The sequence below is a fragment of the Malania oleifera genome, chromosome 12 (assembly GCF_029873635.1).
Source record: "Malania oleifera isolate guangnan ecotype guangnan chromosome 12, ASM2987363v1, whole genome shotgun sequence".
Lineage (NCBI taxonomy): Eukaryota > Viridiplantae > Streptophyta > Magnoliopsida > Santalales > Ximeniaceae > Malania > Malania oleifera.
This window is the reverse complement of record NC_080428.1, coordinates 20007237-20020411: the sequence shown is the minus strand read 5'-3', so window position 1 is coordinate 20020411 and position 13175 is coordinate 20007237. Positions and strand designations below refer to the sequence as shown.

The window sequence follows — 13175 nt, the reverse complement described above, 5'->3', positions numbered from 1 at the left end:
AAATTTAGAAAACAAAATGTAAATACTGAAATAAAACTAAGATAATAATATATTATTATTTCCACCCTTATGGGGTATTTAAATATGTTTCTTCAAAAACATTATTTTATTTTTCTTTATTTGTACTCTTCAAAAGTATGATTTTAGTTTTTCAATATTAAATTGGGTAATAATTTACCACCTCTTTTAGAAATGAAATATACTACCTCATCTTAAGGATAAATATTTCACCTCTTTAGAAGGTCAAATTTAACATCTCTTCGAGAGGTTAAAAAATATATCATCTTCAGAAGGTAAATATTTACTATCTCTTCTCCAGATTAGATACATAGCCTCTTCAGGAGGTCTATCTCTTTGGGAGATTAAATGTGTAGACGAAAAATTTAAAATATTTTGCCTCTTCATAAGGACTATCTTTTCAGGGGATATATATACGGAAGATTTAAATATATATATATATATATATATATATATATATATATATATATATATAGCCTTTTCAGGAGGATTATTTTGTCATCTCTTCTGGAAATTGGTAGTTTAAATATATAGGCAGTATAGAAATAAAACAGACCATTAAGGTGGTATAAATATGCAGAAATATATTAGTCGGCTAGAGTCCCATAAATTAAATAAGAATTAAAGAAATATGCTAATTGGTTAGAATTTCGTGCTAATAACGTGTTATAAAATATGTAGAAAATAAATAGAGACGAGACAGAAATTTTACGTGGATCGGCTACGCCTACTCCACGGGCAGATGGGATCAAAACTTCACTTTCATGGGAGCAATTATAATAAAATATGAAATCGGTCTTGTACAAGATATCTCTATTTTCTCTTTATCCTTTCTTCACTTTATCTCTCATCTTCTCTTGTGCTCACTATATGTCTGCTTACATGGAAAGATCAAATATGTCCCAAATGAAAATGGAAGGGTGCCCTTTTATAAGATAATATGGATAGCTAACCATTTATTGGGGATGGGGGTCTAAGGGGTGGAAAATGGAGTGACCTATACTTTATTAGTACAAACATGTGGAGTAGGTTCAGATGAGACATTAATTAGTGCAAATACATGGGGTTCATAATTTGACATGGGGACATCCACCAATATTTCATAACAATTCCTTAATTTTTCTTTCCTTTTTCTAACATTTTCTAAATTTTGAATAAAATAAAATTATTATATTAATATTTCAATGACTACACGGGGATCCACAATATTAGGATATCCCAGCTAACGAATTAGTTCACCTTGCTGCATTTCACCCCACTTTCCAGTTTTCCACCGGCGCTGGCACCTTCCCTGTACGGAAAGCTACTCAGAATGCAATGTGCATGCTGCTGCACCACCTTCCACGCCATGGTCAGGTGCCGATCCTCCGTAAGCGTTGCCCCAATGGCAAACCTAATCACGTACTTGCCCCCAACTACCGCATGCGTCATGTACACGCGCCCCGACCCGTTCATTGCTTCCAATAACCTCCTGTTCAACTCCCTCCCTTCTTCCTCCTCCTCACCATCGTCAACAATATTCTTCCGGCCACCATTTACGGCGGCGCAGTTCTCAGCACCGCACGACAGCGGCAAAAGCCTAAAACACACCGTAGCGAAGTTGGTAGGGACCACAACCTCGAACCGCTGGTCCATCCCCACCAGCCGCTCAAAACGCTTCGCCATTCTCACATGCTTCCTCAGAAAGTTCCTGAGATTCCCGACGCCGCAGCTCCGAAGCACCAGCCATAGCTTCATCGCTCGAAACCTCCTGCTCAGTGCTATCTGCCAGTCTTTGTAGTCTACAACTTGTTTGGACTCGCTTGCTTTGTTCTTCAAATACTCTGGATTTGTGGACAAGACTTTGATGAGGGCAGTTGGATCCTTCACCCATAGGCAGCAACAATCCAGGTTCGTTAACAGCCATTTATGGGCGTTGAGACTGAAGGAGTTTGCTCCTTCGACGCCGTCGAGGAAATGCCGGAACTCCGGGCATATGCAGGCGCTCCCAGCGTACGCGGCATCTACGTGAACCCATACGTTGTAGTCTTTCGCAATGGCACACAGCGGCCCCACTGGGTCCACGGCAGTCGAGGCGGTAGTTCCGACGGTGGCGCAGAGAAACAGCGGGATGAACCCGGCGTCTAAGTCGGAAAGGATTGCGTGTCTGAGGGAGTCCGGGGAGAGCCCGAACGCGGTTGCCTTCGTGGTCCTAATGGACCGAATATTTTTAGGGTTGAGTCCTGCGATCCGAGCCGCTTTTTGGACCCCGCAATGGGTCTGATCCGATCCGTATACGACCAGCTTCTCCAGGTTCTGTCTTCCAACTCGGCTTAGCATTTGATCTCTGGCGGCGACAATGGTACATAAGATGGCTTCGCAGGTGGTACCTTGTAACACACCGCCGCCGTTGCCCGAGAACAGAAATGATTCCGGGAGCTTGAGCAGCTTGCCAAGCCAGTCCATGACTTTCATCTCGAGCTCGGTCACCGCGGGCGATGACGCCCAGTTGAAACCGACGATGTTAAACCCGGTGCTAAGCATTTCGCCGAGAAACCCGGCGGTGCTACCGCTAGACGGAAAGTAAGCGAAGAAGTTAGGGCTTTGCCAGTGGGTTAAACCTGGAATAATGTGATCCTTCACGTCTTGGAGGATTGCTTCCACGGGTTCGGGATCCTGGGGGGCGGATTCCGGCAAGCGAGGTTGGAGATAGCCCGGTCGGACTTGGCTTTGAACTGGGTATTGCTCAATGCTTTGATAGTAATCAGCAAGGAAGTCAATGATCAGGTGGCCTTGCCTCCTAAATTCTTGGGAGTCTAGTGGGTTGAATATGGAGGAGTGATTGTTTTCAAGTAAATTATGGTTGGTTTTTGGGCTGTTCATTTTACAGTATAAAGAAAGAGAAAGGTGATGAGTTGGGGTTAGGGATGTGAGGTTGATTTCAAACCAGATGCGGTTTGCTGAAGGGAGATGTTGGCGCCTTCTTGCGAGGGAATGAGGAAGGCTATAAATAGTAATTGTTTTGTGGATGACTATATCCCTCTTTGTGGAGAAAAAAGGGACACGAGAGCCTTTGGGTTGGAAAATAATTGCATTTCCTAATTGTGTATTCTCCAATCAAGTAGGATCTTGGAATTATTGAAAATCTAGGTGCAAATCTTATATCTTGAAATAAAGACGGTCACTTGGAATTATGAGTGATACTTAGGGCCCTTAAACAAACATTTGGGCCTATGGCAACCACTAGCAAAACTGCAAGCAAAGGATACTCTTATTGACTAATGAAGTGCAAAGGAGGTAAAAACCTTCGAACCAAACAAAACTAGAGGTACTCTTATTAACTCAAGTATCAGAAGATTCTTCTAGAGCTGGACTCCAGTCACCCCTATTTCTATACTAGAAGAAGCTCTTATGCCAGAAGGTTCTTGTTTGGCCAAGGAGTGAACTCAACCAAAAATAAATTTTACACATAACATGATTCTAACATTAAGATTATCATGATAACACCACAAACTTGTAATGAGCATAAATAATTGTTGGTTCTTGACTTGGCTTCTTATACCAACGATCCCTCCTTCTCATGAAATGCTTGGTAGTAGGTTTAGTTTGTGCGGAGGTTGAGTTTAGCTAGCCTATAAAACATGGTGAAAAGGTCACGAAAGAAGACCTGCAAAAGAACCCTCTGATGCTTTATCAATTACGTCACTCAAATGTAGTTCCCTGACCTTTATTGACTTTGTGGTTTTTCTCTTTTTAGTTAACACATTTATTTATTTATTTACGTGATTTGGGGGGTTATTTTAATGTTAAAGAAACATCATTCCATACATTTAGGAAAGCCCAAAAACCACATAGATCAACTAAGTCAAAACGATGATCCACCATGAGATGTCTCTCATAGTAAGTGTAGGTTTGACCCCACTACGAAGTTTTTCTCATTTTGTTTTTTTCCTCTTCAAATGCCACTCCAAATTACAAGGGTGGTGGTGTTTTTATGCTCAAATAGGGATGAAATTCATGTTCGAGTTGTAATCATTTATCCATGATTGGAAGGGCTATTTGTTTCTGCCCTTCTAGTAAAAGAGGGGTTGATGATGAGCAACATTTAGAACGAGCCCATCATAGATATCAAGTTCTCCCCTCATTACAATGACATCATATCTAGAAGAGGGAGTTAAACACTTCTACTCCTAACAAGTTTCATTTTTTAAAGTCCTTTTCACCATGCCCATGCTTCCCTAGGTTAGGCTTAGTCTTGTCATCCTCATCTTGGTCGAAAGTGTTTAGTTTTGCTCTGAAATATGTCTTTTCTTCTTTTATTTGTGCTAGGTAAGGCTTAATTGATTATGTTTTGTCTTCTTAACTTAGTAGTTGAGCTTTCTCACCTCCCAAGGTCGTAGCTTCCTACTCCTGATAGAGCTTCATAAGGAGGTAGTCAAGTAATGGCCTTTAATAGTGCTACATGTGTAGCCATCCTCTAGAAACCAACGATTGATTATAAGTTGTTAGGTGTAACTAACACATCCATCTCCAGAGCTTGGTCTTCAGTGTTCCTTGAGGCTAGCCAAGATGCCTCTAGCCAATGTGCCTTCTTCCACCTTAGGGTAGCTTAATTGACTCATCCTTTAACCTAGCTTTTGCCACTGTTAGTTATGCTTCCTCACAAATGAAAAAACTGAGCTTAAAGGATGGTTCACCACGTCTCCTCGAGTTTCTTTGAACCAACACTTCTAATAGGCTTAGGTTCCATGGTCCCAACACCTCTTTCAATATTAGTACACACCTCCCCCTATTTATATTTTCATTTTTTCTCTAGGAAGATGCTTTTATTCTAACATTGTATGTGTCTCTCTCTATGGAATCCAATGAAGTTATGGTTAAAAAATTCAAGAAAATCGAATAGTATTGCAGCAAAACAGGTATGTCACCATGGAATCTTTAAATAAAGGGTTTGAACTTAGAAGAAGCACGACTCTTCAGTCTTTGGAGTTGAAGGCGATCTCCAAAGAGTCACTAAAGGGTGATGGGGATCAACATGCCTTACCCATTGCCTTTGCAGATATGGTGATCACACGTGGACGACCTCCCGATGCCCACTCCTTTGTCGACATGGTGTCACATGGACGACCTCCATATGTTTACTATCATTAAATCTATTTTGCATGAACACATGGGATTAATTGAAGATCATATTTGACGACCATCTACTATTTGGATGGAAGACTTTGTTATCGTGTTGACTTTATATCGAATATGTTATATTTCAAGGCTATTAGGTGCTTGAAGACCCTTGAATGAAGTATGAAAGCAAAATCCAACTCAAGATCCATGTGGGCCCCACACAATTATATAGGCCCCACATGGCTCCAATGAGCCCCACACAGATTTGACCTCTCTTTGACTTATATTTCATATTCTAATTTGTAATATTGCAAGATAATTAAGCTTATTTGCATGTGCATGTTTAGTAAGTTGTGAGTTTAGTAAGTTGTGTTAGTCTTTAATATGTTAGGATTATTGAGTTTTTATTATGTCTAGTTTTCCATGACATGTCCCCCCATACTTGTGTAAGAAGTTAATGCATTATCTCCCATGCTAGCCAATCTTGTCCCCCTATGCTAGTTATATATATCTCCATTGTAAGAACTGAAAAGAAGCTAAGATTTGATATTGAATTGAAAGAATATCCTTTCGTTAAAGTTTGAAAGCTTTTTCCAATCATTTTGATTGAGTAGTATAAGGCTACGCATTCTTCCCGAAGATCAAGTGATGAGAGACCACTAATCTATCTAGTGACTCCATCACCACCTCTCCTCACTAATCCACATGGACTCCCTTCCAACACATCCACACCGGCACCACAAAATACACCCCATAGCCAGCTTCCCTTCATTGCATTACTGTGTTCATCCCGGTACTTCAACGCTTGTTCAAAGGACCTATGATGTGATCAAAGTACGTTTCGAACAACGTCAAAGTTTTCCAAAAAATTCTCTTGGTAATTTCAACACTTTTATTTGAATCCTTGCTATATGTTGTGAACCCTTTCTAGTAGATTCAATTACATCTTTGAATAACCCGTTTTGAATCCATAGATTGCAACATTGGTACTTGCTAACTTAAATAAATTAGATGAATATTAGTTTGCTAACATAGAACTTATTTTTTTGAATCTTTGAAATAACAACTTTTCAGCATATAACTTGATTATTTTTTGAAAGAACCAATTGGGACATAATTGCTAGACAAGTCATACACGTTTTCAAAATTCTTGAACATGTGAAATATTGCATGATTTATGGTGTTTTGTGTAAGAACCTGACTTGAGAAATGTGGATTAAATAAATAAGAAAATAGAAGGAAAATTAAAAAGGGAAAAATAGCAGGGCTCATTGACGAGGCTTCTTCTCTCATCGATGAAGTCCCTTCTACAGCTCGGCTACAAAATTCAGAGGTTCGTCAACGAGTGAATGCCGAGAGATTTTGGTAATTCTGAAATCTTAGGCTCATCAACGAGGCAACTCTGTCATCGTCGAACTCCCTTCTTATGCTCATCAATGAGGACACTGTCTCTTTGATGAGGCTGGTCAGGTCAACTAAGCTATAAATATCTATTTCATTGCTTAATGGAGAAGAAACCAAAATCCTCTCTCTCTCTCTCTCTCTCTCTCTCTCTCTCTCTCTCTCTCTCTCTCTCTCTCTCTCTCTCTCTCTCTCTCTCTCTCTAGAACTCGAACCAACTTTCTCTCTCTCTAAGTTTTGGGTTATCTCTTACCCGAATCGACAATCTGATTTTACTACGTGGATCAGGGGAGGAATATCTTCGGTTATAGCGGATCAAAACTTCGTTTTGAGGATTCTTGGGTTTTGTCTTGAAATAGAGCTAAGGGTCCAATTTTATTTTTGGTTTGGTAGATATGTAGTAGATAGGATTATATTGAAGTTGGGTTCTTCGATTCTTAGGTTTTGGGAACTCAGTTCATTGTTCTGGAGCCATTTAGTTCATGTTTTGGTTTTCGGGGAAAGGTAAGGGGTTTCTATTTATATCAGTTATTTTTGTAATATGAATCAGTAAAACTATGCTTTACAATTCTACGAATGTGTTGATTACTTATTTAGGAAAATCTATCCGGTGAAATTACGGGATTTTTGGGTTTACAGTTTTTGGGAAAATTGGGGGTTTTGGGTATCATCTCTGTTTTTGTTGAAAAACTATATATTTGGTTAAACTGTAATATAGAGATGACCGTACCTTTGATTATGTTAAAATGTACTTTTAGGATATCTGATATGAGATTGTTTGTTTACCCAAATAAGTGTGGAATTAGCTGATATATTGAATGATGTGTTTTGTCAAAAAGTGTGCTGGGTAACTATCGTATGCTGTGAATGATGTGTTTTGTTAAAAAGCGTGTCGGTTAACTACCGTAGGCTATGATTAATTGAAATGAGATGTAGGAACGTGAGTTCCAAAATATTCCAGGTTTTATGAAAATGCTGAGTCGGGATAAAATCAAAGGCCTAGAACAATCGAAACATGTCGGTTAACAACCGAAGGCTAAGATATGAGGCGTGTGGAAATAATACCGTAGGGGGCCGAGTCGGTTAACTATCGTAGGTTCAGATATCCGGTTTGAGGTCGAGGGTGTGAAATACCACCTATGATTTTGGTTGGTCACCGAAGGGTATGAATTTGTACCATGTTTGTAACGATTGAATGCTGTGGGGCTTAGGCAATGCTAGGTTACCGGGTGGCACCGGCTTAGGCCAAAGAGTGTGGCGACACTAGACCAAGGTGTTTTGTGAAATGTATACTAGAACTGTATTGTGAAAATACTAGAATTGTGAAATGTTTATGTTTTATTGTTGAAATAACACTCATGTGCCACACACTGATATAACATGTTTCTCCCTTACTAAGAGTTGTTTCACCTCTACCATACAAATGTTTTTCAGGTCCTTCGAGTAGCCGACCCTAGCGTTCTGGTGTTTCAAGAGTGTGGGTGTTGGTTAGCACTGTCTAGGTACTTGTGTAAGTACTAAATCGTGGTCGGGGTGTCATTTTGAGTTATTTGGATACCTGGGGATTATGTTTTTTATAATGGGGCTAGATCCTAATATTGTATAGACTCTGGTATGGTGTTATGAATGTATTAGGTTAAATTATTCTATTGCGTATATACATTGTGTATGTGATGATTTATAGGGTATACGTGAACCCTATAGGGTTGGATCCTTATATTGCGTAATATCATGGATGGTTGTATGATACAGGGATAGGTTAGGTTACTAAATCACACCCTGGGTCCCATTTCTAGGTTCGAGGCATGACAGCTTAGTATCAGAGCCAGGTTGTTAGGTCTTGTAGACTTGGTTAGGCATGATTATGTGTACATACCATAGTATAAGATGTAGGGAATGGGTAAAGCAGGTTGACGGTTGTCTTGTAGCTAGATAGGGACTCATTAATGGTGTTTTGTGTTTTTCCTAGAATGACGATTTCAATAAAATCAAGGCAAACCATTGATGGTTTCGTGTTTGTGTGGTAGGATAGATCTAGGCCTGAAAGTATAGAGTTTAACATGGTTATTCTACAATGATTGTGATAACTGTGCTATGATATAGGAATTCTAATCTATTCCTTTACTATTTTAGAATGGAGCCCAAGGATAACAACTGAGATAGTAGTTCGGAGGGGACTGCGAGTGAAGGGTCTCCTTCCGTGCCTCGATGTTTGACTAGGCATATTATGCCCGAGATCAGGTGAAGTGTTAGGGGATGGGAGCATCCACCTACGGCTGCGGATTGCACCATTGATAAGTTCACCTGCATGCATCCTCTGACGTTTACTGGAGAATCCAACCCGATTGTAGCAAAGAACTAGGTGCAAAAGAAAGAAAAGATACTGAAAGTTCTGCATTGCACCGACGAGCAAAAAGGTTTCTATGCGACGTTTCAGCTGGTAGAAGAAACTAAGAGGTGGTGGATGGCTGTGAGTCTTCTTGAGGAGCAAAGAGCTGATTTATTAGGGATGACGTGGGGTTGTTTTAAGGAGGTATTCTTTGAGAGATACTTCCCGGCTTCCATCTGTGATGCAAAAGCAGACAAATTCTTGAGTCTGACTCAGGGGACCCTCACAGTGCAAAGTTACATAGCTAGATACATCGAGCTGTCTCGCTTTGCATTGTGTATGATCTCGAACGAGTACAAAAAGGCTCAGAGGTTCGAGAATGGCCTGAGGAAGGACATCTGTAGGCTGGTGGGAATGCTGCAGATTTGATAGTGTAGTTGAGGCTGGTCTTCGGGAGGATGAGGTGGCATAGGATCAGAAGAAGAGGTCGGTACCTTCTGGTTCTTAGACTGGTTCTCGTCAGGGGCAGTGGAAGAAGAAGAACTACGGTTTGGGTAATTGTTAGAGTATAGAATCATAGGGTCGACAAGGGGACCAATCTCACGAGCATTGTACCAGGTGTAACAAATGGCATGATGGTGAATGCCAGCTGTTTGCGGGTAATTGTTACAATTATGGTAAATCAGGCCACAACGCCCGAGATTGTCGTACACAGATGACTGGTACGCCTAGACCAAGTCAGAACTGGGGAAATAATTAGGTGCCTCGAGAAAACTTTCAAGGAAACACAGCTCAAGCGAGGGTGTACTCACTTACTCCAGCAGATGCAGAACACACTGACAACGTGGTTACGGGTACCATGTTACTGCTTTCAAATAGAGTTGTTGTCTTATTCGATTCAAGAGCAACTCATTCCTTTATATCTATAAATTTTGTGAAATTGTGTGGGACTGAAACCCAAGTGATGGATAAGGAGTTGTCTGTGGCTACACCGTATGGGAGTGTGGTGATCTGTAGAAAAATGTTAGGAGATTGCCCAATGGTAATTCAGGGAAGATCGCTACCGGTGAATCTGGTAGTATACGACATGTACGGGTTTGATGTTATGCTAGGGATGGATTGGTTATCTTCTAGTTTTGCTATGATCGATTGTCATAGAAGGGTGGTGGTGTTCAGACCTCTTAGGGAGCAGGAATATGAGTTCATAAGATCATGTGTGCGTTTGATGCCACATATTCTGTTGGCTATGTAGGTGAGAAGATTACTCTTGGACAATTGTCAGAGGTACCTAGCTTATGTGAAGGAACCACCTCGGGATGATCTGAAGCTCAAGGATATCCGAGTGGTTAACGAATTTCTAAATGTATTCCTGGAAGGCTTACCCGGTTTACCTCCTGATCAAGAGGTGGAGTTCACTATTGAATTTCTTCTAGGCAAGGCACTGATTTCTAAAGCTCTATACCTGGCTCCAACTGAACTTAAAGAGTTGAAGGAGAAGTTGCGGAAGCTACTGGATAAGGGCTTTATCAAACCTAGTGTTTCGCCCTAGGGAGCTTTTGTATTGTTTGTGAAGAAGAAGGACGGGTCAATGCGAATGTACATTGATTACCATGAGATCAACAAGGTAATAGTGAAGGACCGATACTCGTTGCCTCGCATAGATGATCTGTTTGACTAGCTGTAGGGAATGCAGGTCTTTTTGAAGATCGATCTATGGTCAGGGTATCATCAGGTGAAAGTTAGGACTAAGGATGTCGCGAAGACTACTTTTCGAACCAGATATGGTCACTATGAGTTTTTGGTCATGCCATTTGGGTTAACTAATGCTCCTATGGTATTTATGGACCTAATAAACAGGGTTTTCCATGAATACCTGGACCAGTTCGTAGTGGTATTCATCGACGATATTCTGATATATTCTAAGAGTTCAGAAGAACACGAAAACCATCTGAGGTTGGTACTTCATGTACTATGGAAAATAAGTTGTATGCCAAGTTGAAGAAATGTGAGTTCTGGTTTAAGCATGTCGTGTTTCTAGGTCATGTCATGTCAGGAGGTGGTATCTCAATTGATCTAAGTAACATTGAAGTGGTGGTTGACTGGTGAAACCGAAAAGCATGCAGGATGTTCGGAGTTTCCTAGGACTGGATGGGTACTACCAGCGGCTCATGGAAGGATTCTATAGATTATCTAGCCCTTTGACACGGTTAACGAGGAAGAATGTGAGATTTTAGTGGACTGACGAGTGCAAGCTGAGTTTCTAGGAGTTGAAACATCAATTGGTCACTACTTTGATTTTGACCATCCCATCTGGGGATGGTGGTTTTGTGATTTACAGTTACTTATCTTTGAAGGGTTTGGGATGTGTGCTAATGCAACAGGGGAAAGTAATTGCTTATGCTTCTCGATAACTTAAGGAGTACGAGAAGAATCACCCCACTCATGATTTAGAGTTGGCGGCAGTGGTGTATGCGCTGAAGATCTGGAGACACTACTTATACGGTGAACTGCGTGAGATCTTCACGGACCACAAGAGCCTTAAATACTTTTTCACACGAAAGGAGTTGAAAATGAGGCAGAGAAGGTGGTTGGAATTGATCAAGGACTACGATTGCACCATTAGCTATCATTCGTGGAAAACTAATGTGGTAACTAATGCGTTGAGTCAGAAGTTAGAGCATATAACAGTATCTACATTGATAGCTTAGCATCATATCAGACGGGATCTTGAAAGCCTTGGCATGGAGATGGTGGATGATAATCATCAGGCTTTCATTGCTAGCTTGGTGATCTAGCCTATATTATTAAAGAGGATTGAAGTCATGCAGGCTAGTGATAAGGAGTTAGTCAAGATTGTAGAGAAGGTGCAGCAAGGGTTGGCTGCAGATTTTAACATCTCCGAGGAAGGTGTATTGAGGTTTGGAAACAGATTGTGTACTCCAAACGACAAGGGGATAAGGATGATGGTTTTGGAGGAGGCGCATTGTTCTTTGTATACAGTACATTTGGGTAGCATAAATATGTATCAGGATTTGCGTGAATCTTTGTGGTGGAGTGGCATGAAAAGGGAGATTGCTCGATTTGTGGAGTAATGTCTGATGTGTCAGCAGGTAAAAGCTGAGCATCAGAGGTCGGTAGGGCCATTACAACCATTGAGTATCCTAGGGTGGAAATGGGAGCATATCTCCATGGACTTTGTTACCAGGTTACCACCAGCATTTCATGGGCAGAACCCAATCTGGGTTATGTGGACAAGCTGACTAAATTTTCTCACTTTATACCGATGAAGGTTAGCTACTCCTTGAGTAGGCTAGAAGATCTATACGTGCAGGAGATAGTCAGAATGCATGGGGTACCGGTGTCCATTGTTTCAAATTGAGACCCAAGATTCACTTCTCGGTTCTGGAAGAGCTTACAGAAAGCACTGGGGATGAAGCTTACTTTTAGTACAGTGTTCCACTCCCAAACAGATGGACAGTCAGAGAGGACGATATAGATCTTGGAGGATATGTTACAGGCATGTGTGTTAGACTTCGGTGATAGTAGGATGCAATTCCTATCGTTAGCGAAGTTTCCCTATAACAATAACTTCCAAACTAGTATCGGGATGGCACCATTTGAAGCATTGCATGATCAAAGATGTCGATCTCTTCTGTACTGGGATGAGGTCGGGGAACAATAGATATTGGGTTTCGAACTTGTATAGCAAGATTATGAGAAGGTCAGATTGATCAGGGATATAATTAAATTAACTCAGAGTCGACAGAAGAGTTACGCGGATGTACGCTGTCGTGAGTTGAAATTCGAGGTGGGGGGTAAGATATTCTTGAGAATCGCTCTGATGAAAGGGGTGATGAGATTTTGGAAGAAGGGCAAGCTGAGCCTGAAGTATATTGGACCATTCGAGGTACTTGAATGAGTAGGTTCGGTAGCCTACAAGATTGCACTACCCGCAGCGTTCTCTCAAATCCACGATGTCTTCTATGTATCCATGTTGAGAAGGTACGTTCCAGATCCATCACATGTGATTAGTTACGAATCCTTAGAGATTGGGGATGCTTTGGCGTATGAGGAGATACCCGTTCAGATTCTGGACTAGAAAGTTTAGAAGCTACGTACCAAGGAGATACTGTTAGTGAAAGTACTGTGGCGGAATCACGCGGTTGAGGAGGCTTCTTGGGAACTGGAGATGGAAATACACTTGAAATATCCACATTTGTTCTGAAGAGAGATATTTACAAGAACGTTTAAGGTAAGTGTGTAATGTATCTGTTATTAGAGTGATATTGTTTGGTTAGTCTCGGGGAGAGTTTGTGTTATTGTGAGC

The 13175-nt window shown here is 40.9% G+C and overlaps 1 protein-coding gene across 1 annotated transcript; it reads right to left on the bottom strand.

The window, feature by feature from the left end:
- Window positions 1-1217: 1217 nt before the first annotated feature.
- LOC131144546 (tyrosine decarboxylase-like) lies at window positions 1218-2880 on the bottom strand. Its single transcript, XM_058093248.1, has one exon. It carries the CDS (start codon window positions 2878-2880, stop codon window positions 1249-1251), a length of 1632 nt encoding a protein of 543 aa, XP_057949231.1. The 3' UTR covers window positions 1218-1248.
- Window positions 2881-13175: the final 10295 nt, after the last annotated feature.